Source organism: Anguilla rostrata, chromosome 14, assembly GCF_018555375.3.
Source record: "Anguilla rostrata isolate EN2019 chromosome 14, ASM1855537v3, whole genome shotgun sequence".
Classification (NCBI taxonomy): Eukaryota; Metazoa; Chordata; class Actinopteri; order Anguilliformes; family Anguillidae; genus Anguilla; species Anguilla rostrata.
In genome coordinates this window covers 26,623,327-26,650,850 of record NC_057946.1, presented here as the reverse complement: position 1 = coordinate 26,650,850, position 27,524 = coordinate 26,623,327, and the positions used below count along the sequence as shown (strand labels likewise).

Below are 27,524 nucleotides of genomic sequence, written 5' to 3'. Positions count from 1 at the left end.
GACAAGAAGAATAAAAATATTATGTGATAAAAGACCCCCTGTTCCCATGAACAGGGTGGCACTGCAGCATAATTATTAGGGAACTGGGTTTGTCATTCAAAGTTTTTGGATTTGATACCCATCTCGCATGCTTCCATTGTACCCTTGAGGAGGGCACCTAACCCAAATCGCCTCACTAAAAATATCTAACTATATCAATGGCTTGTATGTCTATAACAAAAAGTTTAATCTGTGTAGGTTGCTCTGGATAACAGTGACTGGTAAATGACAAAATGTAAGGTAATCTTGTGACTGTATGAAAAAATGTGTGTAAGAACATGCCGGAATATTGCTAAAGAAAATGAATGAAAAACACTCACGTGCTGCCACTGTTCGCGAATGAGCGGTCTGTAGCGCAGAAAGTATTTGAGCGGAAAGTTCTCCACGTCGGGCCAAGTGGACGGGCTGTTCCAGGTCACCTCCAAGCGGCGCACGTTTTTGGGGACGGGCGTGGCCACCACCTTCTCGGGAGGGTCAGGTTTCACTGCAGGAATTACAGAGGGGGAAAAATGCCTGAGAGCTAATATACGGCAAGGGAAATATAGCTGACCGGATGAACAGGACTAGGCAGGTTGAGCTAGGCCCTGGGTATTACCAGGGGGAGCAATCTCTGCCATGAACTGTAGCATACGCCCTTCTGGTCATAAATGGTACTGCGCCCTTGTTTCCCCACAGGATCCAGAACACATTTCCTCCCCAGTAAGAGTCAATGAGACCTAGAGCTAAATTGGGCAATGGATTCAGTCAATTATAATAATCATTTTTAAAAAGCATGGCACCAAATGTAGCTTCTATCACGCCAAATATCTGTGCTTGCGCAGCTCGTTTGGGACCACACACCTGGGCCCACAGATTGAATGTTTTTTATTTTATTTATTTTTTTTATCAAGCACATCACATTTTCAGTCACCAAATAGCTAGTCTGGTTTCCAATGAGCCTATAAGGAAATTATTTTGGACGACTGAAAGAGAGGGTCCATTCACTGACCTGTGGGAAGAAAAAGCCAAATCATTTGTCATGTCAGTGATTATCCAAATGGAACAGCCGGATGAATTCCATACAAGATGGCTAAAAAACATTTATTTGGGAAACATTAGCTTTAGCAATCAAATCTGATTAATATGAACCTGATTCTAAGCATGCTATCACTGATGTATATATATTTTAAGTTGCTTATAGCTCTATTGAAAATATTTGGTGTTTTGTCATCAAATTATTCCCTGTGGCTTTGAAAATACTGAAATGCTTTCGCACACAAACAAAACAGTAGGCATCTTGCATTTAATGTGGGTTCGCAAAGTGTAGGTGCATCACTACACTGGAAAATGTCCAGTGCTAATTCAACTCTAACAGTGTTAATCCAGAGTGGGACCAAATGTTTTCTGTTGGAGTTAAATGAACAGCGGAAATTTTACTGTGTAGCCGCGCACATGCGTTTCAACAGCGTTGAGTAAATCAGTCACTCACTCAGTCACTCACTAAGTCGCTCACTCACTCAGTCACTCACTCAGTCACTCACTCAGTCGCTCACTCAGTCACTCACTCAGTCGCTCACTCACTCACTCACTCACTCAGTCACTCACTCACTCACTCACTCACTCACTCGCTCACTCACTCAGTCACTCAGTTACTCACTCACTCACTCACTCGCTCAGTTACGGACAAAGGCTGCTCTAGGCCAGTCACTAGGGTCCGGCAAAAACACAGGATGCCATACCAAAAATAACTGGTAGGCAAATACCAACAAAAGCACGACAGTAAAGAAAAACAAGCGGCCTGGTTTTAATAGAGACGACTCGTAGTCGGTGAGCGAAGGGCAGGCACGGTGCGGCGCTGGACGTTTACGGTGCGCACACAAGCCGCAGGACTCTTTCCAGTCATCCCCGAAATAGCCGCTTGTGCTCTCGAAACGACCTCAGCACCCGCCCGCTCCCCCGAGTTCCGCAAATAAATGTGTTTTTCGGCGCAGCAGAAATCTGTCTTCAAAGCGGGGTGGAGGGGGGTTTGGGTTCACCTCCGGAATGGGGAGCGAGGAGGTCGTGGTCTCGCGGCGGGCCTGGGAGACGCCGCCGGGGGGGGAGGAGCTGAACGGCGGCGCGGTGCGCGTCTCACCGGACCGCGGCGGCCCCGGGGAGGAGCGTGTTTGCGCAAATCCTCATCTGACCCCCCGACCCCACCCCCCGCCCCCCCAGCCGACGTTGTGTTTGAGAACGAGGGCCGCGCTAAACCGACGTCATGTGACCGAGGCTAAGCGCAAATGAATGACCCCTTTTCACTGACCGTCAAAGTCACATAATCGCGAGCGAGAGGAATTTCGATTATCGGAAAATAGTATGCCGGCTGAAACCATATGAACTTGCACAGTGTAGGAAGGATTCCGAGAAAACTGGGGATCGTTTGGAATGTCATTCTGTCATGGGACATATTTCAGGACTTTACTATCTCTTTGAGGTTTAAATGATAGAAATAAACACTAAATACTACTGGACATTATTCAGGCCTGTCCTATTTTGCATACGTTGAATGTCATGTCCAGACTTGGGTCAAATATGTATCTGTTTCAAATTCAAATACTTTTCTACGCTTTACTGATCTTGTCTGGTGTATTGGAACCAATGAAATACTCTCAAAAAGTGCAAATCCCGTCTTCTGGTCATATTGGCAGGCTCAATTACAACAGGCAAGATCAACCGAGCACAGAAAAGTATTTGAATCCAAAACAAATACATATTTGACCCAGGGCTGGTCATGTCATTAGACACCATGCAATATGCCACCTCTGCACTGATGCCAAATTGTAAAGGTAATTATCGTAAAGGCGCAAGGCTAAATTTACCTCGCTGTCATTGTCTTTCCACGCAAGTGCGACCCTTAAATACTTCCCAGCGAGCATTCGAGTCTCACGCTCAGAGCTGGGGACACATTCTGCCGTTAAAATCCGTGCGGGGGAAGTTAAAAACTCTGCACGCCGCTCCGCGGAAAAAAATATTTCCGAAGTTAATCCGGCGATCCAGATGGCATTAGCATTTTTATTGCCGTCCTGGACGTATGTAGCCATGCATGTAAACACTTCATTTACTCGCCGCGGACCGCAGAATTTTCTGCCTCTTCCAACCCCCCTCCCCCCCCCTCCCCACGGCAACGCTGTAGTGGGGTGCTGCTAGGGTTCTGCTGCAGCAGAGAGGCCTCAGCAGCTCATTAGAGGAAAAGCCTGTTAGTGTAATTTGCAATAAGTGGCAGTTGCTGCGGTTTCCAGATGTCTCCGTGTCAGACAAACAGGAGACAGATGTTCAGGGCACCTAGAAAAGCCTTCTATGGTGAATGATTATGGAGGCTAACACACGAGGCTCGAATTGCACAGAGTCTGCTCAGATTCAATACGGTTCCGTGAATCAAAGCTCATTTTTCCTGGCCTCGCGCATAAATAAGATAGGCTTTCTTTACTGTGCTGGGTACCTCTCACTTTTGCCGGTGTTCTCGTTTTATTTTTTAAATTAAGATTCATATACCTGACTTAGTCGACACGTAATGGGCTGGCTAATCATAGAGTGACATTCGGATTACTCCGCTGAAACTATTCGTTCTATCCCGGACCCACAGCGAGAGTATCAGCATAGGTCTGTAGAACATTTCACAAGGGTTAGCAAACACATGGGATTGTGGTAAAAAAAAGTATTTAGTGTAGAAACGATTCATCTGCCAAATGCCACGCCCCTCTCCCCGACCACAACCACCGCGGCCTTCTTCACATCTCCGCTTGAGTGGGAAAGGGACGCAGATGATTCTGAAAAACACTCAAGACCAAAATTCTGCAGAGAAAAAAACAACAACAAAAAACACGCACATTATCATTCGGCGTAAAATAATTCACGAGCGGACGCTACCTATGCTGTAATCATCAAAGGAGATGCCGCTGGATGCCCTGCCCAGTGCGTTCACCGCTGTGATGTTCACCCGGTACTTGAAGGTGGAGAAGAGCTGGGGAAACTTCACATGACACCGGTTCTTGTGAACTGGGTCCCTCTGGACTTCCAGGGTTTTCTGGTTGTGTCTGAGAAGAGAAGTTGAAGAAAAGAGAAGAGAAGATGAAGAGAAGAGAAGAGAAGAAAACATGAAGAGAAGAGAAGAGAAGAGAAGATGAAGAGAACAGAAGAGAAGAAGACAGAGGAGTCACGTTGTGATTCGGCGATTTGTGTTGTGGCACGGAGTCCTTCATATATTCCAATCGCAGACGTTCGACGATGAGAAGCCATCAATCCATTTCGGGGTCAGAATATCATTGGCCATCTGGTACGCTCGCTGCTTTCTTATGCTTTGCTGCAGTGGAATCAGCATAAGCATCAAGAGGGATGCAACCTGCGCTGCTAATCTGCTGACGGCCACATTAAAGAGTGGAATTGGCAGCGCCTTGGGCGAGCCCCAAGGATACCATCTGGCCGGAGAGGGGAGGCCCACGCTTACCTTCACAGCTTCCCTCATCACCTTTCCTCGCCCTCCAGCAATAAAACACTCCCAAATGTGATTTCTCCTCTAAAACCCCGGAGTGATTCTTCTCCTTTGAAAACACAGTGCGCCTTGCCTTCTCATGAAGAGCATCACCAACGCCGGCCCTTTAATGAGGGTACGAGTGCGTTCTACCACAGCTTCTGCACGTCCATTATTTGCGGGGCTGCTGGCAGAATGATCATAATCAAATGGCTTTAATATTTAAACGGATGGACAGATTATATCGAGCCGAATCAGCCACCATACGTCGCTTATGACTTATTAATGCGCTCTTAAGTGCTCTAATCAAGTATTACGAAGGTCTGAGTTTCAAAATGGAGCAATGTGCCACGTAACAATGTGCAGACCCTTGCAAAGTCCACAATGAAATATATGTTCGTTTTTAATTGAAGTGAAACATGCTGTACCAGTCCTACAATATTTATGAAGTGCTACCTGCTCTGAAATTGAGTTACATTTGCACTCTCTTGGATTTTATGAACAGGCCCAGTAGATAGCTTACCGCTGGCTCATAAGCAGAAAATCTGCACTTAGGAAAGGACTGTTTTAATCAGTGACTATTTTCCTAAGACATATCTTACCCTATGACTCACAGGAGTGTCACACTGTCATAATCTACCCATGTGAGATTACAACAGTCAACACTTGAAGGCTATGGGGAAGATTATTAGGCAATAAAGCACCAATCAAATGCAGACAGTGTCAGTGCTTGAAGATCCCAGGCTTGACTTCAAACACCTACTGCTCTCGGCACTCAGTCATTTTCAGTAGAGAGCACACAGAGGGAAAAAAAAAACGTAGAGAAAAGACGAGCCTTACTTGACATGCACTTCAAAATCAGTGGGAATGTTGGTGGGGCGCTGGAGGTGCCAGCTGCAGTAGAAGCCGTTGGGGAAAGTGTTGGATCGGCAGGTCACCGCAGGTTCTGTTGGCGGAGCTGGGGGGGAGGGGGGGAGGTTGGGGTAGGGGCAGGGTGGAGAGAAAGAGAAAGCTTAAAAACTAGCGCTGCACGAACCTGAAGAGCTCGCTCTCTGCCAAAAGATCAACCACCCACCCACCCACCCCCCCCTCCCCTTCACATGTCCTTCTGATGTAAATGCGTTCTCTTGATCAGTACCAAGCATGTGGGGTGGTGGGGGGGGGGGTTGAACATGCAAGTACATCTCCAGGCCTCCTCCTCCCAGATTAGACCCCTTTCTCACACCGCCACTGAACCGTGGCGCGCGCCCCGAAACTGGAACCGATGACCGGTTGCCAGATTGATGCGTGTCGCCTGATGTTTTGCTTATTCGTTCTCAGCGAAAGGCAGAAGGTTTGAGCCGTAATGGCTGACTCAGTGCACCGGCGTGCGGCGGAAACAGCGGCTCCTTAAAGCTTGACTCGCTCCTCCCGTATTAATGTTATTGCACTGGACAGGCAGCCGGCCTCTGCTTTCCCAGGCTCTCTTCTTCCATTGAGGGTTTGATTTTTAATTACTAGAGTGAGCTGGAAATGACAGAATTTATAGCGTATATGATATCCCCCCCCCACCCTCCCACCCACCCACCCACATCTCCTAATGATTTCCTCCCATAACCACATCCCCTCCCCACCCCACTTCCCACCACACACACACACACACACACACACACTCGCAGGCACAGCTGATTATATTCATTCCAAACAGTTTAGAGAGGCTGTCAATCAAAATTTATGTATCAATAGAGGGGTGACATTCGGCGTTAGCTGCATGACTCTCTCTCCCAGATGTAGCGAACAAATCAGAGGCAATAAATGACAAGAATCAATCACCGGAATGGATAATCACTTCAAGTTCATTACAATTTCCATTAATTAAACCAAACCAAAAAAAAAAAAAAAAAAACTGAGGGCATCTCAATAAATCAAATATAAAATCCAGTTATCCGCCGCAATCTCCCCATAATCATTCAGAAAAGAGAGTGGAAATTAAATCCAAACGATCAGCACGGACCGATCCATTTCACTCGCAGTCCCGCGCGCCCCGTCATAATTGCGTAGTTAAAAGTTTAGCGGCGCAAATGAGAAACTGAGAGAAAGTTCACAGCGCCGAACGGGGATGATCCCAGGATCTTTTTTGAAGAGAAAACACTTCGGAAACCCGCGGTTCGTTTGTATCTGATTTAACCCCGTTTGCTTATTTATTCACAGTCCCTGCTCAATCATTAGTCAGCAATTGAAAGATCAATTACCAATTTCGATGTGTCCTCTGCGAAGGAGTAAAACTGAAGTGCACGACATCGCAGAAGAACTGGTGTCGCTTTGCCGTTGCTTCGCGTGATGCGCGTTTCAATGGGGAAGCTCTGGACCAAGTGGTTTGTTTATTTCGAAACGTCACCGCGTGACTGCGATTCTCCTCTCCCGTTGCGACCGCTAAGGCAGCTCTCTCCTCTGTGCTCGGGTCCATCGTGGACAAAAAGCAGCGGGTTTGAAATAAAAAAACTCATACAATCTGCAAGAAAGCGCAAAAAAGCTGTTCTCTGAAATCTGAAACATAATGATGTTTAAAAAAAAAAAAAAAAAAGGCCTGATTGTTCTATTTTATGCCTTTATTGTTGAGTTGTTGTTGCTGTTATAGTCGTTTCTATGATCAGCAATTTTCCATCCAAAACAAGAACGAGATTGAACGATCCTTAAAGTGGGAGCTCAACCACAATTGCCCCCCAACAATGTACTCCGAAATAATTCTATGACAGAAAACTGATATTCAAGGCTACTACCATTATGAAAGACAGTAAGGTAATACAAAAAGCATGCACTAGACGTAGAGTTTGAGGTCTTATAGGTAGGTGCCCTATAGCACCCAATATCAGGAATAATCTCTCTCTCGCCATTCATTCCCAAGTCCAGATACATATGTTTCAATTCAAAGGGTTTTTCCCCACTTTTAATCAAAAATAATGCAACCAAATGTATAGAACTGCATAGAGTATCATATGTGTGTTTGAACAATAACATAAATAATGATGTTAATAGTAAACTTTAATTTAAAAAAATGCATTGTTCATAACAACAAACTGCAGGTAGTTTCCCAAACATACCAATTTTCCTACAGAAAGGGTATGATAAATAAAACTGGATAATCTATAAAGACAGACAGAGAATATTATTATCCGGGTCATCACACTCACCCCCTTCCCTGTATAAGTACTGCTTTTTTTAAAAGTGCTTCTCCAGGAAAAAAAAAGTGCCCCCACCAAGTCGTCACATAGCTGGTTGCCTATTTTCGTCGCAAATTGCCTGCAAACAGAGAAGGCTTTATCCGCAGATGTGGCCTGAGTCTTAGCGAGGCCTTTGGACAGATTCTCAAGATAATTTTATCTCTGGCTAACGGCTTCAAACAGAGAAAACGTCTTTGTTAATGAAAGCTTGACATTTTCGACACGTTGGTATTAATTGCATGCACATAGCAATGTTGTGCTTTGAACTGGAGAGACACACCCTAAGGGTATACTTCAAGGGAAGTAAAAAAATAAAAAAATAAAAAATCTAATAATAAATAGGCTTCATAAATATAATTTACTTCACAGTTCCATTCAATTTCCCTGAAAATAAAAAAAACTCTCCTATCAGGGTTAGTGTTAGTTCTACAGCCGTTCATTGGAATAAAACATTGAGATTGATGATAAAAACTGTGTTCTTTCTTCAGTTAGGGCAAATGTTTTAAAGTGATACAGCACATCTAAAAATCTCTGAATAGTCCCTGTACTCATTTCCTCCAAAATATGAAAAAAATTAATTCAAGAAGTCCGACGATCCTAAGTCGCAGTTTTAATTCCTCCTTTGGAAAGCTAACTGTGTGAGTGCGAGCTTGCGTTAAAAAGGTGCACTACAGGGAGAGCTAGTGCCCATTATAGTGCTAACATAGAGCCGGGGCAGTGATGTACAAAACAGAAAGTCATTTCAAAAGTCTGCTAACAGACATAACCCAAGCATGCCATATTGACCACTGGAAAACTGACTCCATATACAGAGATGAATATTACAGAAAACACCAGTTTGCTCATCTGATTAATTCTAATGGATCTTTTTGGCAGGGAGGGAGAGGGCATTATTATTTTGACATGGTGGCTTCTGGCCATTACTTTGCACCCATTGGGCATTTTCAGTTATTTGGAAAGTTTTCAGTTATTGTGCATGGGAAAATATAAAATGGCGGAAACAGCCCTGAATTCAGCTCTTGCTGTCTCAGATGCTCATATCGATTCTAAAATCTTCCCCAGTCACGATTGGAATACAACAAAAGAGAGGACAGAATAAAAATAATGGTCAGATTTGTAAATTGAACCCAAACGGCTGCAAGTTCAATTCACTCAAAGACATGTCAAACGCCGACTTTAGGCTACTATGAAAAAGTATTGATGAATTCTAAAAAAAAAAAAAGTTTTCATAATTAGTGGCTGACAGAATACAGAAAAATGGAAAGCGAGCTGTCTGGTACAAGTCATAAAAACACATGGAAAACATAAAAACTGCCAAAATAATGTACAAACAAGGCAGAATTTGACTCAAAAAGTAAAATCACCTTGACAAACAGAAGGAGCGAGTTAAGATGTTACAAGCATGAAAGGTACATAGTAGCCAGGCTGAAGAAATAACACTGTAACATTCTGAAATGGCTAACATGCTAACTGGAAGAAAGACTATACATGACTGAAGGACAGTAACCATCAGCAGAAATAGTTCGCCTGATACACCAATTTACTAATGTCATAGCCACACAGTGGATACAATGTAGGTTTTAAATTTGAGACTAGTTTGTATAAAAGGGTAAACATTTTGTTTTGTGTTTTAAACACAACTAACTACATATTTTATGCACTATATTACAGTAGATATGGAGCAAATAAGTGCTCTCCCATTTGACAATATATAAAATAAAATAAAAATTAAACGGAAGCACTTTTCTTTTAAAATGTGTTTGGTTGGTTTGGCCAGTTTACATGCTCTGTTTGCCTATTCCGCCATTTTGTATTTGATGGGTTCAGTAATAATCTTAAAGTTCATTTCCACCATACAGAAGTTGCAGATACAGTATTTTGAACTTCTTTTAGCCACACAAAATGGCTTTTCCGAGCTAAACTACTCTTTAAAAAAAAGGCTTTTTTCATTAACCAAAACACAAGTCTTAATTTCATTAATAGCCGTAAATGTTTTTCGCGGGGAGTTTTTTTGTGTAACAGAAGTAGGGTCACTCAGATAAATCCCCGAAACTGCTCACTGACTGAATGGTTTCAGCTGGTCCGCGGCTCCCCCCCGCTCCCCCCCCCCGGGCTCCGGAGCGATTAAAGGGCCGGGGGAATGAAAGACGTTGTTTTTGGGGTCAGCTGAGAAATGCGGAGCAGCCGGCGGACATGAAAGGGAGATAAGTGAAAGCCCCGTGACCCCGCCTATCATCGCCGGGCGCGTATCTGTCAGAGCTCTCCGCGCGGGGCCCCGCCCGCCGACCAGCCCGGAATGCCAGGAATGCGCCCGCCGATTGGAAACAGCGCGGAGGGCGATGAGGAGAGGGACAAAGCAGAGGGAGGATGGGGTGGGGTGGGGGGGGGGGGGGGGGTGCTCGTACCTGGAGAGAGAGGGGAAGGTCGACCCTCAATCTCCCAACCCCCCCGTGTCACTTCCAGGAAGCACCTCCTGCCCTGGCCAGAGCTCGGCCACACTGACCGTGTTTTTGACACTTTAAACATGTTCTGATGTCATGTGACACGCCAAAAAGGAGATTATGGGTAACAATCTGATTTTTTTATTTTTTTTCTTTGTCACTGAAACTGCAGTTGATGGAAGTGAAATTGCGTCTTCAGTATTTAATATTTTTTTAATGTTTCAAAATATCGACAATTGGTAGATATTGTGATTTGGTCACAGGGAAGCTTTCAATATTGCTGAACTTTGTTGATGAACTTTATTGATCGATGAAATTCCTGAGTAGAAATTTATCGTGTTGTCATTGTTGTTCGTGTTATGGCTCGACTTTGATAAAACACACCGGTTCTTTCAATTCCCCTCGGCAGTTTGGATCGAGGTGGACGTTCGATGAAACGCGCAAATTCCTAACATTCCCTCCGAATGTTTTTCAAGCTTAAAATTGATGAGCCACCGCCTCTGAAGCTCCTCTCAATACAAGGCTACTTCGCCCTGGCCTCGCCGCATGCATGCAGCCCATTGCTGGCAAACACTACGGAGTCTCGAGCCTCTTAATTTGAACAGGAACGGCTGTCGCTTGATATAAAGAGGAGGCAATAAATAACTCCCGGCACTGGTGGAACAGGAGATGGGCCGACCCAGTGGCTGCTGCTGCCGCCGCTGCAGCGGCAGCCAGGCTAAATGAAATGTTCCCATAGAAGTGCCAATAAATCATGAATTCACAGTGGGTCCATTGAAGTGGGCCGAGGGGTCTCAGGGAGCAAACTGCCAGCCGTTAAACCGCCACGGCTCCGTCCGTCTATTGCTGTCTTTGTCGAAAGGAAGAAAGAAAGAAAGAAAGAAAGAAAGATCACCGCACCGTTTCCTCCGCCCGAAACACCCGCACATCGCCGAGCGCCTCCCCTCCAGCGATTCACGTTCGCGAAAAACGGAACGGCCGACGCGACGGTGGGGGGATGGGGGGGGGATAAATAAATAAAATCGGCCCGGTCGTAAAGGACTTCTCCTGCTTCCTACGGGCAGAGACATCCTAGTTTGCTGCAGCAGGGAGACGATAAATCACGGAGCGCAGAAGAACCGTATTCACAATCTATTTCACAGCAAAAAAAAAAAAAACTAGGAAAAAGCAGGGAATACACGTGTACACGTGCATATATATACACGCGCGCGTACACACCTTTCTATATAAAAGAGTGACGTGTAATATAAATACCTTCGAGTGTGCTGAAAGCGCGTTTATTTCCATCCAATATCCTGTGTTTTAAAGTAACCTTTTAATAGAAAACAGCTTGTTCGGAGTCACTCACATCAAAGTGCTCCGGCTGCTGAAAGGCAAGGAGCCTTTTCTTAACACTTGCGGGAAATATAAAACACATTTAGGAGCAGAGCACCCTTTAAATTTCGGGGACCACAAAAACACCACATGTCAGACGACGGGAAGTGCAGGAACCGAACGTCCGAACGAACGAAGAGAGGAACAGCGGTCCGTGCCCGTTTCTGTCCGAGCACTCGATAAATATCTGTAAAAATGAAAAAATTTTAGATTCTGAAAGTTCGTTCGCATAACCTGTGCCTTGCATATAAAATTTAAAAAAGGAAATGGGCGCATTCACATTTAAATACATTTTACCTTTGAAATACCCTAGACAGTAGATGGATCAAAACAAAACCATCAAAAATGTCAAACGTGTATAAGACTCATACAAAATGCCATTACTAATGTGTATAAAACTGATTGAAAATGCCATTTAAACTAACTACTGTATCTATTTGTAATACATTTATTATTTATTTCTTCTTTCTATAAGTATCAATTAACTTTTTCAAGGAATATACAGGAGTAACACTGCAACAATAAAACAACAATTTTGTATGCTAACATATTACACAGTGCACAAAGCAAGTTTGAAGGTGTTTGGTTACACGTGTAAATAGCTGACAAACAGTAAAATGTGTCAATATTCATCATGCATGTTTCTTCTGTAAGAAGCAAGTGTTATCTTTGTTTATTTATTTACTTATTCATTCGTTCATTCATTCATTCATTCATTCATTCTGCTACTGTGCCTACATGCGACCAACATTATGTGTATACTGAACCACAAAATGGTGGTGCTTAAACTTTTGAGTTCAAAAACAAATTCTAGTATGGCTGTCATTTAGTGCAGAGGGGGGCTTGCGTTTCTGCTCTCAGCATCGCTTGGAGAGGGAGGGATTAGCAGTCTATTCCCTACATGCACAACAGCGACACCTCTGGTTGATTGGGAGCATTGATTCAGCCTCCAGCGGATCTAAGTAAGATGTCTACAAAAATACTGGAATGAAAGTAGAGTTGAGAGGAGGACTGTTCTGGCCCAGAAATGTGTCTTGTGCCTCCAGGGTGTCTCAGAAAATTTTTCAAATAATTATTTGACCCAGGCCCGGTAAGTAGGGCTGACCTTCGGTTTCGTGACAGTCCAGCACGGCCGGTGGAATGCCGATTGAAAAGAAACAACCTGGCTGGGAGAGAGCGGATTCAGAGGACCAGCCCTCTCCCAAATAAAGGAACCGTACTTCAGCAGGAACACATGATTGCATATTGCAAATATGGAAGCAAAAGAAACAACTATGTGTGTGTGTGTATGTGCATCTGTGTGTGTGTGTGTGTCTGTGTGTGTGTGTGAAGAAAAACAGAGGGGGGGAGAGAGAGAGAGAGAGAGAGAGAGAGAAACTAAGAGAGAGAGGAGAAAGAGTGAGAGACAGAGAGGCAGAGAGGCAGAGAGAGAGAGAGAGAGAGAGAGAGAGACAGAGAGGCAGAGAGAGAGAGAGAGAGAGAGAGAGAGAGAGAGCCCATCTTGAGGTTCACTGTCAGATCTCAGACCCTTCAGTCCTCTCTCATTAAGCTTATGGCTCGTTACGATGGCAGCTGCACGTTGATTGACATCACGGGAAAAGAGCGAATTGGCAAACTCTCCCAGGAACCAGCAAGGCCTACTAACACACGCTATCAGACCTTCAACCACACACCTACCCATCAACCCTCCCTGACACCTCACTAAATCTGCTGACCGAAAAATCACAGTCCCCTGAGCCGGCTGGATTGCTCATTAAAACACATCTGAAATGCGATGTGAAATTACCTCCGCGCTTTTAGCACAACAAGACGCTGTGTGCGATTACAGAGGCACAAACTTAGCAGTCACCGTCCGAACAGGGCGGAATACATGCATGAATAAAACTACAACTCCCAACCCCCCCGGAGGCTGTAATTCTATATGCAAGCCTTTATTGTGCAAAGTGGCAAAAAAATAACAAATTCTGGTCCAGGGAAGAAGAACAGGACCTTTTGAACGTTGTCTCTTGACTATCGATACTTCCACGGAGACGAAAAAGGGACGTTTAAGTGCGTGAGGAGGCCGCGAGTTATTTACATTCCGCGGGTGTTTCCCCTGATGGGTCCCGCTTCCGTGACCCAGGTCCCTCTGGGTTTGGGACCGGCCGGGCCGGGACTGGATCAGAGCGCCAGAGATCAAGCGTCCTCCACGCGGACTGACCCGCGGGGGCCCCCGGAGGACGCGGTGCAGAGATCACACGTAAGACGGTGATCTTTTTTTTTTTTTTCAGCGCGCGGAGCGAACCAGCACAAATAAATCTCTCAGTGCTGAGGCCTTTGGTGTCTGCTCTGTTGCTGAAATGTTCCGCCCCCCCCCCCCCCCCCACACAACATCATCTTCATCAGCTAATGACTCATAAAACCCTTCGCAAACTCCTATAATTATATCATAATGCCCACTCAAACAATTGTTTTTTTTTCTTTCAAAATGTTATACTTTTATGTCACATTTAAATTATGAAGTTATGTGAGTTTGTTTTACACGTTTCAGAGTATTTAATGATTTAATTGGTTTTGGGGGAAAAATTTCTAGTGAAAAAAAAAAACCTTTTAAATATCAGTGAAGCAATTTTATTCTGCACTGATATTTAAAAACTTTTTTTCCTACTATTAATGTTTTCCCCAAAACCAAATCTGTCATTAAATACGCTGAAAAATGTAAAATGAACTGCCCTGCAGCTAAATGTCAAACCTATTTCGACTTTTTTTTGCATAAAACGTCAAAAAGACCTCTGCTAAAGCACAACCTGCATTTGCCTCAAAGAAATACGTCCAAATGGGCATTCGCTATATTATCTACTTGTTGGTTTAATTTTTTAAATTTTTTTATTTGATTGTTTTTACTTTTTATTTTTTGTCGTTTCTACAACATCCTGTGCATACAATAATCGATCGAGTAAAAGAGACCATAAAAATGTGATCACAAAAAAGTTATGGATATTATTCAGGAAAAAAATGAATAAATACCACCTATACGTTACTTATGCATGATGAAAATACATATGCATTTGATTTATCCAGCAAGCAATGTGTACTTCCAAATAATGAACATTTCTGATGATAAGTGACACTGGATAGACAGACACTGGATTGTTTTTCAAGCACAGATTTCCAAAGGAAAAAAAATGTTATATTAATTTTTCTAATGGTTGGTATTTCTGATTTCAACCATATCAGAGGGCTTATTTGATCAACTAGCGAAACAACATTTTAAGTTCTGAAATACCTTTAATTCAGTGTTTCTCAAACAACATTTGAGTGAAAATCTGGTGGGAGTAATTCAGAATAAATATGAATTCATGAATATAACATTTAGAAATGTATTCTGTTCAGTTTTTTGATTATATTGCGCTCCCAGATTCCTTTAACTTTATTTTTATTTTCCAGCATTTGCTAGCACTTGATTTCCCCTTTGTATATCTAATCGTGTAAAGAAACCATTTTGGAAATTTCCTGTGGTGAAAGATTAGAAAACTAATCAAAGACCTTGGCGGTTTTTTTGTTCTATTTATTTGGTTCAAGTGTGCGAACTACAAACAAAACATAAAAAAAAAAAAACGCCTCATCTCTCAAAATACGATTATTCGACTTGATTTGTGTGGCTTGAAAGCAGCGGACGCGCCTTTGCCGAATTACTTCTGTTTTACGTCAGCGGGAGAATGGGATCCAGATTAGGGGCAGCTCGCTCATACGCGGCCGCTGGGGCCCCCGCGTTTTAAAGGAAGGGTTTCTCTGAGGGGGGGACATCACGAGGAGCTAATTTGACAGAAACGCCGGGAGGAAGATTGATGACCGGGAGGCATGTGGCAGAAAAACAAAAAGAGTTGAGAGAAGGGACTGACGGATGGAGGGAGGGAGGGAGGGAGGGAGGGAGGGAGGGAGGGCGGGGGGGGAAGGGGTATGGGGAGGGGGTTAAATGAGGAGTCAGAGTGGGTCGCGGCTGGCTTACGCAGCTCTAGAGAGATAGTGTTTGGGTGGTCCTAGGGCTACTGTCTTGTTTCCCTCCAGATAAGCTCCTCGTTTGGGGTCTGTGCCCTCCTCTGCCTTTTGAAGAGAGGGAAGCATTTTAATAGAAATTACTCCTGAATACAAATCCTTCAAAGCACCGTTAGGTGTTGGGCTGTTGGGTCTGGGCATGCGCGAGTGTGTGTGTGTGTGTGTGTGTGTGTGGGCGTGTGTGAGCTTGTGTGTCTGATTGTGCGTGTTTAGATGTGTGTGTGTGTGTGTGTGTGAGCTTGTGTGTCTGTTTGTGAGTGTGTGTGTGCACGTGTGTGTGCGTGTCTATACATGCGTGTCTATATGTGTGTATGTGTGCGTGCGTGTGTGTGTGTGTGCGTGTGCATGTGTGGGTGCGTGCATATGTATGTGTATGTATGTGTGTGCGTGTGTATGTGTGTATGTGAGTGCGTGCGTGCGTGTGTCTGTGTGTATGTGTGTGTGTGTGTGTGTGCGTGTCTGTGTGTGTGTGTGCATGTGTGGGTGCGTGCGTGTGTGTGTGTGTGTGTGTGTGTGTGTGCACATTGTCGTGCAGTGATGATATAAAATTATAACACTCATAGTGCTATTGTTAACCCAGAATGAAAGTGTTACTGCGGACTACAAATGGGACCAGCTGCATATATCTACACATTAGGTGATTCACGAAGAATGAAGAAATAATTGCAATAATTAATTACCTGTTTCGAGTAATTAGCCAATGCAAATGTGTAGTTCTCCTTAAGTACGGTGTCATTATAAAAGTATGTGTCATGGATAAAGAAGAAAAAAACGAGTTCCTAAAAGCAACTTCGAACACTAATGAAGCCAAATGTTTCAACGCATATTTACTTATAACGAATAAATGAAGGGCTGCTTGAGCAAACGCGATTCCATTGAAAAGACGTGATGTTGCCACTGCAGTGAAACAGGGCCAGCTCCGGGGGGGCGCGCCCCAGGGACCTGGGCTGCAGTGAGGGTGGGTTGCCAGAGCGGCTCCAGCGTTACACGGGGCGCTGGGGTAAGAAACGGCGGCCATTGTTCCCGCGCAGCTCCCTGTCACTCCACAGTGATGCTAATCGGCGTAATCTGACAGAGGGGTTCTGGCGGCTCGCTGAGCCCCTGCTGACCCCCCCCACCCCCCCCCACCCCTTCGTCCCCCCTCCCCCGATCCACCCCCCCCCCACCCCCGCATTCCTGTCCCGCCGTGTCATCCGGCAGAAACCGCCATTACATGCCCGTTTGTTCCCTTTGTGGCGTAGGCTTTCCCCGCTATTAGGAGCGGGCCGGGGGGGAGTGGGGGGAGGGGGAGGCTGGTAGGGGGCTAGCAGATGGAGGGAAGGGGGGCCGGGCGTGGCGTTCTTACTAAAGAAGCCCTCCCCGCGGCCCGGAGTTCCATCGGCCTCCCGTTTTTCGGGAGTTTTTTGGGTCAACGATGTCTACGAAAACTGAGATTCCCATCGATGGGGGGAAAATTCCACCCCTGTACTCTCCCCCCCGCCCCCCCCCTCCAATCCTTAATGCTTTTTGATAGAGGGGGGGGGGAGTGGATAGAACATCCTTTCCCAGCCAGCAGCAGTACGAGGGCGCGGTACTGTTTAGCTGACTTGATCCCCTCATTGTAACAGTGCGGAAGAGACCCTGACTGGGTAGGTGAGGGACCCATAATGAGACGGGATATTCAGTGAGGAGGAGCCCGCTGAGATGATTGTGCCGTCTCCATTACGAATGCGGCAGAAGTAATCGAGCTGAAAATTGAAAGGCCGAAGCGTTCTAAAACCCGTGAGGGAATACAAAAAGGGGCGAGGAAGCGAAATAGCTCAGGATGCTCGGGATAATCCAGCCCGGTGGCCCCCGATGCAATTGCAATTTAATGCTCAAGCGTGATTCGCGCGTATGTGAGATCCACTGCCGGTTTCTGGTTCGGGCGTAAACAACGGCGGGACCGAGAAGACAGAGCTTAGGCCTGGATTTCGACCTGGGTGTGGCAAGGGCGAGCGTAGTTTAGCCCGACGTGGCGGACTGACAGGTACGAAGCGTCGCACGCAAAAGCAGCCTTTCCCAGATGTTAATCAAACGCACGGATGCCAAAAACAGTCGTTTAAATTTTCACAGCTTTCCGACAAGGGGTACGATTTCCACGGGTAATAACCGGTCAGAATTACATCTGTGACTTATAAAGTAGAGGAACTGATTTCTGAACTCCGGCAACTGAGTGGTCAGATAACAGTACTACGCAGTTAAAATCTGCCAAGGCTTTGAGACAGAGTACTTTGCACACAGTACCTCTTGCCCAACACAACCAATTTACAATCCTTTGGAAATGAAATCGTATAGAAGTTTTCATATGGGACATCTGATAGGGTATAATATACCTCCATTGCCAGAGGACTGTTGTAGGGAGATGAAATCTCTAAATCAACAAAGCTACTGTTCTCACTTGGGTATAGACCTTTACCTTGCAAACAGGGATACAGCTGCATGGGAAATAAGATAAAATTGCAGACTTGTAGAGAGAGAGAGCAAATATTATGGAAGAGTATCAGAGAGAGCCCAGAAGGATGAGCAAACTTTGCATTAGAGCTGTTCACGTGCAGAAAAGTTTGCACCAATCCAAACTGGACCCATGGACCCATTTCTGCTTGAATCTGACGTGAATTAAATCACCTTGAAATGACAGAGGCTTGCATGCAAAGCGGACCTGCCTGATTTATCCAGACCCAAACGTGAGCAGACTTGTGGATAACCAGGCCCTTTCCAGCGTGGATTCAACCGGGTCTAGACTCGGTCCGAGTGAGAGACGCGGCATACCAAGCACAGACAAATAACCGAACGCTTAACTTGAGTATCTAGTCTACACATCTTGGCTCACTGAAATAGGCGCTGGGGAATAATTAACCCAAAAAAAATATTTAGTGTGAATGAAAAAGTAACACACGTGTCAGAATTAAGCCACTTCATGATATAAAGTGCACAAGCCAAAGTCAGCAGGCAAATAAACAAAGGTGTGCAATCCAAAAAATATTCAAAAGTTGCCCCAAGTTTCCCTCCTTCCCCAGTCCCTGTTCTATTTACAATCCTTGTTGACAAAGACCACAAAAGTATTCCGCACAGATGCTTTCTGTGCTCTGCCTAATGTGTGTTCTATTATGCAACAGAATGGCTCCATCTTGACTGAACATTCTTAATCTCACTAATAAGGGTTGTGTGAACTGAGCTGTGTGAGAGTTTGCGATTGGCTGACGGACAACAACAAGCACTGCCTGCACCATTTCCATGAAGATGGTGCAGAAGTCAGACCTGCTAAAATGAGGAGGAAGGAAAATATCAGCAGTAGCTGCATGTACCCGATACCTGTGACAATATTAAGGGTAAAGCCACACATCCACCGACAAAATCACCAGGCATCGCTCTCGCCTCCCATAATCTACGCCTTGTGGGCGTGTTTTTTAAAAGTGTTCCTTGAATGTATATCAACTGTATATTTTGGCAATCCCCACACAGCAACATGTCCTCCTTAACAGAACTATGTGGAATGGTGAATAAAAATTGAAATGGGACGCAGTTTACATGTCGGATCGTTAATCTGATTGGTTATCGCACCATGTTCCCCGTCTCGTCAGTCACCCCGCTCAGTTGCCTCGCATCGCCAGCTATCCCAGCATGCCCTGCGGACGCGAAAACCTGCCTCCCATTGAAATTAATGGAGGTGATTACAAAGCCGCTCCTCGTCTGAATTTTACACCGGGCCCGCTCAGATCCTCGGTTGGTTCCTGGGTTTTGTGTGACCAATGGAGCGCTCTTCTTTGCATCTTTTTAGTCAATCAGCAACTAGTATTTCAATCAGCGCACAGTGACTCAATGCAGCTGGACAAAGTGTGCAATATGTCCAATGAGACGTTTCAATCTGGCACCAATGCATAACACATGACAGATTCACTTGTCTCTTTGGCTGACAGACTCATCCACCGGGATGGGAAACCCGTTTGCACTGGATCCATTAGGGTGCACTGCCTTTGGGCTCTGAAAACTGAATTCAGACCTGCACAATACCGCATCTTAAAATAACCTGACTGTGTGCACAATATTGGCATTGAAAAAATGTTCATTGATCAAATGAAGATATTTTAAAAACATGAAATCTGAAGAGAGCGGCAGTTTTGTCGTTCAAGCTTGTACTGCTCACCAGTACTGGTAAAAGGCTTGCAGAAATCAAATGTGGCAACAGATTGATCATTACAGCATTAGGGCATTAAACCTTTACAGTCTTAAAGCCATTCCTGTTTCCAGCTTTTTCATGGAATTTCTGCAAGATGCATTATTGCCTGAGTATCCACAGACTAAAGCTACTGATGAGAGGGCTCAGGAAACACATCTGACACGCTGCCAATGACGATGGATTCTGGGCCAAACTGAAGCACAATTTACCTCCCGGTCCTCACTTTCATATCAAGCACACTGCAAGTCTGGAACGCGTCCGCACTCTGTGAAAACGAGCGACTGCTCAACGGCTCTCCGAGGAGACCTCGGCGTTAAACAAAAGGGTCTGAGGACACAAACATCAAATCTACCACCGCGCCGAAGAGAAAGAAGCCAACTGGCTCTGACGGGACAAATCTCTGAAAGATTTCAGAGCGTTGATCTGAATTACAAAACAAACACTCGGTTACCACTGGCCGGGTGAGGGGGAACGCATTTGAAATGTTACCCCGGGTCTCCCTGCAAAGAAAGAAAGAATTCCATTGATTCAGCGGACCATGAATGGACTTCACAGGATCATCCCCCCTCGAACCGTCAACCAGGCCCATCCCCCAATCCGCTCGCCGCACCTTCATTAATCTCAAGCGTGCCCTCTGAGAATTTCCAGTTTTCCCAAAGATTTAAAAATTTTCGGAGAAAGATGTAGGACACCTTTGCCCTGAGGTGGCTCAGAAGCAAGAGCAAAAAGACCCCTGTTTACAATCAGACCAACGCTCCCTCAATCACTCACCTGTCTGAATTAAAATCGCAGAAGCATTTTACCAAATAGTACAAGCATATACTGGGAACATTTAGCAGTGACAATATAGACACAATGTTGACAAAAACAAGGCAAAACACTAAGGAGAAACAGCCCATGAAGAAGTGTTGTTTCCAATTTTAAAAATTTTGAAATGAACTCATGCTCTAAAATAAGATGCCTGCAGTTTTCCATTTGCCTTTAGGTTCAGTATTTCTTTCCTTACTGATTCAATACAATATGTGCATATCCCATGCTAGGTATGTCTGTGCGTTCATGTGTAAGTATTCCATTATTTCGTACCCGGGATACAGAATGGCATATGTACATATCTATGAGGGCAAAGCAAAGATACCAGTATAAACCTAAAGACAGTAAAAATTACAATGTCTAAAATTGAAGGCGTGGGTTAGCCACAGATACATAACCGGTAAGAGTGACTAAGCATTAGACAGCCACGAGAGCAGAAGATTCAGGGAAGTGGCTCAGATGGGATAGGCTGTCAGTTTTTCTATACAGCTAAATCAATTCATAAAGGAGCAAGATTATGTTAAGTATTAGGATGTTCTTTATTTCTGTTTCAGGTCTTCAGCCTTTCAATATTCTCCTGAGACATGGCAATTCATTTCTGTCCCCTGTAGGGGACATGAGTCTGTGGTCATAATCTCATGAACCATATATTCTGCCATGCCGAAACCTACGCTATACAGTATGTGGCATTCAATAAAAAATAAAATTAGAAATTTTTTTTGTCATCCAAGAAACTTGTATTATGTGAAAACATTTTAAAATTCAGCCAGGTCTCAGAAGGATGTGAGCCTTTACTGATGCTGTTTTATTTCTCTGAACTCAACAAAGACTTTCAGTGTTTTGAGACATTTTTGAGGGGGTGAGAAAGAGGATATTTTCCTCTTTCTCACCCCCTGCAGCTTTTATATGAGTTTCAATTTTTTACCCTTTCAAATGCACCCATGTTTCCAAACTTGCTGAAGGGCAAAGTTAACATGCATATTTAACCACATAAACTGATCCTGGCATCTTATAAAATATATATATATGTACAATGTGTTGCAATGACTGGTAAAAGTAAAGGATGGGTGTGCAAGTAATAATGTATTCAGTACTGATAAGAAAGTGGCAGAACTAACTTGATCAAGGCATTTTAATTCTACCAGACAATTTGAGAAATTAAGCTTTGAAGTCCTCACATACCACATCTTATCACGTTGCATAATGTACATCTGCGTTAACAATGGCTATATACATGATGTCTCCCAGTTTATCTAGCAAGCAATGATGTAAGACTACAGTACATTACTGCCATTTGGCAAATGCTTTTATCCAGCAGGACTGACATTTTGGAATTCTTACATAGAATCCATTTACACAGCTGGATATGAAGCAATTTTAGGTTTAGTACCTTTCTCAAAGGTACAGTACAATGGCAGTGCCCTACCTGGACACTGAACCCATTTCCTTTAGGTTACAAGCCCAATTCCCTAATGTTAAAAGTCCAGGCAGCAAGGTAGGTTGTAAATTGAAGAAAAAACTTTGCCAGTAACCCACCGTTTCAGGTCAGATTTAGGACATTGTGTTTGACTTGAATGCCTCACCATGTCCTATTAATGGCTGACCCATGAAAATGCCTTTTCTAGCAGGATTGCTGCAGGGAAACAGCAGAGGTGTGCACCTCCACGCAGTAGAATGAGAATACCGCCTTAACGGGATGAGATACCCAACAGCCCCAAGCATTGGCGTCTAAATACAGTAGCCATTGTCATTAAGGTTTATTGATTGAGCTGTGCATATAACACTCAGAGATTTTACACTAGTACACTTTCTCTTTAAAAGGAGAGTTGTTACTCTAGTCCCAGAATTATTCTTTCATTGCACATTAGTAGATGGTAAATGGACTGCATTTATATATAGTGCTTTTATCCAAAGCGCTTTACAATTGATGCCTCTCATTCACCCATTCACACACACACTCACACACCAACGGTGAAAGGCTGCCATGCAAGGTACCAATCAGCTCGTTGGGAGCAATTAGGGGTTAGGTGTCTTGCTCAGGGACACTTCGACACGCCCAGGGCGGGGGATCGAACCAGCAACCCTCCGACTGCCAGACAACCGCTCTTACCTCCTGAGCTATGTTGCCCAGTTAGTACTACTCCAGTGGAACTGATTTAAAAAAATAGCGGCCATATCCGAAATATTTCCGACGCAAAAGCAAACTCCGAAATCAGAAATAACCTTTGAAAAAAAAGAAAACCCTAACCCCTACATTGTAACTGTGATAGCTGCCCTAATTAATTATGTGTGTGCGGTAAAATAAAGTCAATGAAGAGGAAAAACAGTAGCACTTGCCCATTGCTCTCCTTCCACAGACCATTTCCTTGTTTGATTGCACATTCAGGAACAACAGCAGCATGCTGGGTAATATCTCTCTTTCATGTATTAGTCATTAAGCGGGCACTGTGAGGCATTTGAGTCAAACAAAATGCGTAAGAATATATTACAGAACCAACACTCAAACTCACATAAGTACACTTCAGTCATTTCTGTATGGAGAGACACCATCACTTACCGCCTATTTTAACAGCAGAAGTGGAACAGCGGTACTGGTGTAGCCTAGATTCAGCGTCGGCCCTGGGGCTTTGGTGGCCCTGAGCAAGCGTGTCGTTGTGGCCCCAAAGTGCCCCGACATAAATCACTAAATCACATTAAAGAAAGGAAACTTGTATTGTGTGGCTCGGGGATGTTGGGGCCCTGAATGACCATACAGGCTCTGCCTAGATTGAACCAAACATCTAAAGGTACCAAGCAGCTATAAATGCACACTATCTACTCTCATGTATAAGTAAACTTCCATTGGACTTATTAATCTCATAGAATTATATTAACTTCGCAACAATATATTCTGACAAGACTGCAGATATTGAGTTTTGCGGTGTTATGAGGTACGATCGGTTGCTACTTTATTAGGCAAACCGCACCTAGTACTGCATAGAACTCTCTTTTTTGCTCAAGAACAGCCTGAATTCTTTGCAGCATTCAACAAGGTGCTGGAAACAGTCCTCAGGGATTTTGGCCCATGCTGACTTGATAGCATCGCGCAGCTCCTACAGATTTTTCAGCCACACAGTCATGCTGAGAAGCCTCCCATTCCACCTCATCCCAAAGGTGCTCTATTGGATTGAGATCTGGGGACCGTGCAGGGCCATTAGAGTAAACTGAAGTCACTCTCATGTTCGTGGAAACCAGCTGGAGATGATGTGTGCTTTGTGGCATGGCACATTACCCTGCTGGAAGTATCCATTTGAGAAAGGGTACACTGTGGCCATAAAGGGATGCACGTGGTCAGCAACAATGCCTATGTACGCTCAAATGATGCACAATTGGTATTAAGGGGCCTAACGTGCGCCAAGAAAGCATTCCCCACACCACTGCACCATAGTCAAATCTCTGCTCTGTTGACACAAGGCAGGACAAATCCATGGATTCATGCTGTTCATGTCCAATTCTGACCCTGCCATCTTGTGTCATCATGTTGAAGCGGAAATTGAGATTCATCAAAACCAGGCAAAGTTTATCCCGGACTTTAATCATCTAGTTTTGGTGATCATTTTCCTTTCCTTAGCTGACAGTAGTCAAACCCAGCTCAGCGCTCTGCTGCAGTAGCCCATCTGCTTCAAGGTTAGCCACGTTGTGCACTCAGAGATGCCATTCTGCGCATCACATCCTACGCATCACATTCTGCGCATCACATTCTGCGGCTGTTTCTGAGATGTTTCCGGGACCAACCACATCCGTCACCAGCACGGCCAAAGTGGCTAAGGTCAGACGTAAGGTAATAACTGGTTGAACAACAACTGAACCTCTACACCATGTCTGTAGGCTTTATGCAGGAGTTGCAGACACATCATATTCTGTTTGGAGGAGCAGGCTAATTGCATTAACGAGCAGGTATACCTAATAAAGTGGCCACTGAGTGCATGTCACCAGTAGAACCAATAGTGACTGCCTACTGCAGTGGTCGGGAAGAAGAAACGTGTTGCACCTCTAAATTTGTCTTGAAGTTTACCTAAAAAGGAGGACTCCTGGTGGTTAAGCCCATACTTTAAAGCCAATCTCACAGCCAATAAGACACAGGATTCTCTGCAGACTTCAAACAAAGACTGAATTTTATTTATTTTGAAAATACTGATGCAATGCCATTTTTTTTTTTTTTTGGTTGTCTGTCCATTCTGCGAATTTTTTTTATTTTTCAATGAGCACGTACTGAAAAAACAATCTACCAGTTTCATAACTGGATTCAGCTCCACGGTCGATTTCTCTGGGACAGAGAGATAAACCCTGCAGCAGTCTGCTATGTTACCATACGCTCCATTACAGTACGGAATATACTGCAGTATACCGTAGCTGCGTAGACGTTCTGCAATGCACAGCGGAAAATGTGTTTCACAGCGATGCATTGCATACAAACTCGGAAGTGCACAAAATGTACATCTTGCGTCTTGCGTCGCAATGCACTTTTTGATCTTGATGATGTATTTAGTGTTCGTACGGGTCACCCCTCAGCCCAAATTCTGCTTTTGTTTCTCTAACGGCAATGCGGCCCAACGCTGTATTGTTGAGTTCCTGCTGAGGCTGCATTTTGGCCAAACACATCGCCTCCCTCTATGGCCGAATTATGGCTTTCCCAAGAAGAGTGCCTTTCTGTCTTCATTAACATCAGACTGACCAAATGAGGACAGATCACTTGGTCAGCGAAGGCCTTGTATCTCTGGCAACTTGGAGAGGCTCACTTTAAAGCATCTGACCCATCTATAAAGTTGAAAACACAATTAAAAAATGCCTTTTGAGGCCTTCTTGATGTTTTCAGAAAATGAAATTGAATTTCAGCCCTGCGCAAATAACGTCTTATTAATTCACTTTTCTTTCTATGGGACGGTCGGGAGATGAGGAAGAGGAAACATGTTATTTGGTTCTGCTTTCCTTAATCACTCCTTTAATTTGGCATGGGACAACTCAGTGGCGCATGTGCAATTTGAACACTTAGAGCCAATCTGCGTTTGGTAACCCATAAGGATAATATTCCAGATTCATAAGAGAGTAATACAGTCAGTAATACAGTACACATGAATAAACAACGAATAAACAATCATATTCATAAAGATTAAGGAAAGGGGGAAATTGAGAATTCAAAAAAATAGTTAAATATCAGTTGTGCCATTAAATGTTGAATTGTCAGAGAAGTGGTAACATCTTATATCTTTGCAACAAATTAGATTCAGCACAGCTCTTAGAGCTAAGCTGGACCAAACTACTTAACTCTTAATCGCCGTACCAATTCTTCTCATTCTAGATTATTCTAATTCCCTATTGCTGTAATGGCCTCTATAAATTCAGGCAGGGCTCATGAAAGGCTCGTGTGCAACACAGTGACTTGTTTTCACTTTGATGTGCAACTGGTTGCACAGTCCTTGCAGTTGAGTGTTGCACAGTCATTGCAGTGGAGTGATGCACAGTCATTGCAGTGGAGCGATGCACAGTCATTGCAGTGTAGCGTTGCAGTGGAGTGTTGCACAGTCCTTGCAGTGGGGTGTTGCACAGTCCTTGCAGTGGAGCGATGCACAGTCATTGCAGTGGAGTGATGCATAGTCGTTGCAGTGGAGTGTTGCACAGTCCTTGCAGTGGAGTGTTGCACAGTCATTGCAGTGGATAGTTGCACAGTCATTGCAGTGGAACACGGCATGACTTAAAATTGTGCATGAATAAAATAATAAACAGGGATTCACCAATCCCTGTAAAGTAAATAAATAGATACAAAGGAATAAATAATAGATCGGAAATCTGCATTTAAAAAAGAACAGACTCATAAAACTGAGCCAGATCATTTCAAGCGTAACGGACCGGGGAAAAGCTGATGATCCAGTTAGGGTTGCGATCTTTTAAACTGGCAGTGATAAGACAGTGATAGATCATGTACTAGCTCCTCATTGCTTATTTCTCCTGTTCCATCTTTCTAAAAGGATTCTGCCACTTTGGGGATTACATTGGCCCTCCATAATGGCGGTGTGTAATAATTAATGGGATTATAAGATTACTCAGCCTTTGCTAAAAGCCAGACTGCCTCTGGTATCGCACAAGTCATTAGATGGGGAATCTAATTCTTTGTTATTTTTGGTTTTTTAATTATTAAAAAAAAAAGAAATTTAATCGCAGGCACGCAACACTTCCTCGGTCAATGAGAATCAAGTAAACAGAATAAACATGCGCAGATAATATACTGAAGTAAACTTAATCAGTTTTAGATTTACATTCAAAATGAGGGATGTGCCACACCATCTCTTACCAGATACTGTAAAAATATATTTTCTTCAGTGAAAAAAACGTTACTGGTGGCACATACGCCCAGATGAAATCTTACAAATGAAGGAATTGAACACATTTAAATTCTAGCTAAGCTTTACTGGTATTTTGACAGTAGTTGTGTATTATGGGCATCAGTAGTTACAACTTTTATGGTCCTGCACTGTGCAGAGAGTGCTTTCAAATTCACAAAATGATTCAATCATGGGGGGATGGTTATTACTACAAGACAGTAATGCTTAACCAAAAATATGTACGTCTATATTTGCAATTTGCCCACCACTGCCTTGCTTTTCATATTTTTAAAATACTTTTAATACCATTAAAATTATTTGTCAGTAATGTCATTTGGACATCTAAACAATGTGCTTAAGTTTCAGATGAAACAAACAAAAAAAAAACTGATAATTGTACAGACCGTAAAAGAAGAAAGTATATTTTACATAATAAAAAATAAAGTTGTGGGTCCCTGGTTTATAGCTCAAATTTAGTTTGTGTCCTGTTTACGGATGCGTAAATTAAAGGCGTATGCATCTACAGCCCTGCCACAAATAATTTGCCCAAACCATTTTGAAGACCATAAGATTTTCCAGACC

The 27,524-nt window shown here is 43.9% G+C and overlaps 1 protein-coding gene across 4 annotated transcripts in view; it reads right to left on the bottom strand.

Moving 5' to 3' along the window:
• cntfr (ciliary neurotrophic factor receptor) overlaps window positions 1-27,524 on the bottom strand; it is a 185,078-nt gene that overhangs the window by 25,720 nt on the left and 131,834 nt on the right. For all 4 annotated transcript variants that reach the window (XM_064308253.1, XM_064308252.1, XM_064308250.1 and 1 more), the window contains exons 4-6: window positions 5,366-5,483; window positions 3,925-4,091; window positions 360-523 (exon numbers count right to left, since the gene is read on the bottom strand). In XM_064308253.1, coding sequence (XP_064164323.1) covers window positions 360-523; window positions 3,925-4,091; window positions 5,366-5,483 — 449 coding nt within the window. The remainder of the gene's footprint in view (window positions 1-359; window positions 524-3,924; window positions 4,092-5,365; window positions 5,484-27,524) is intronic.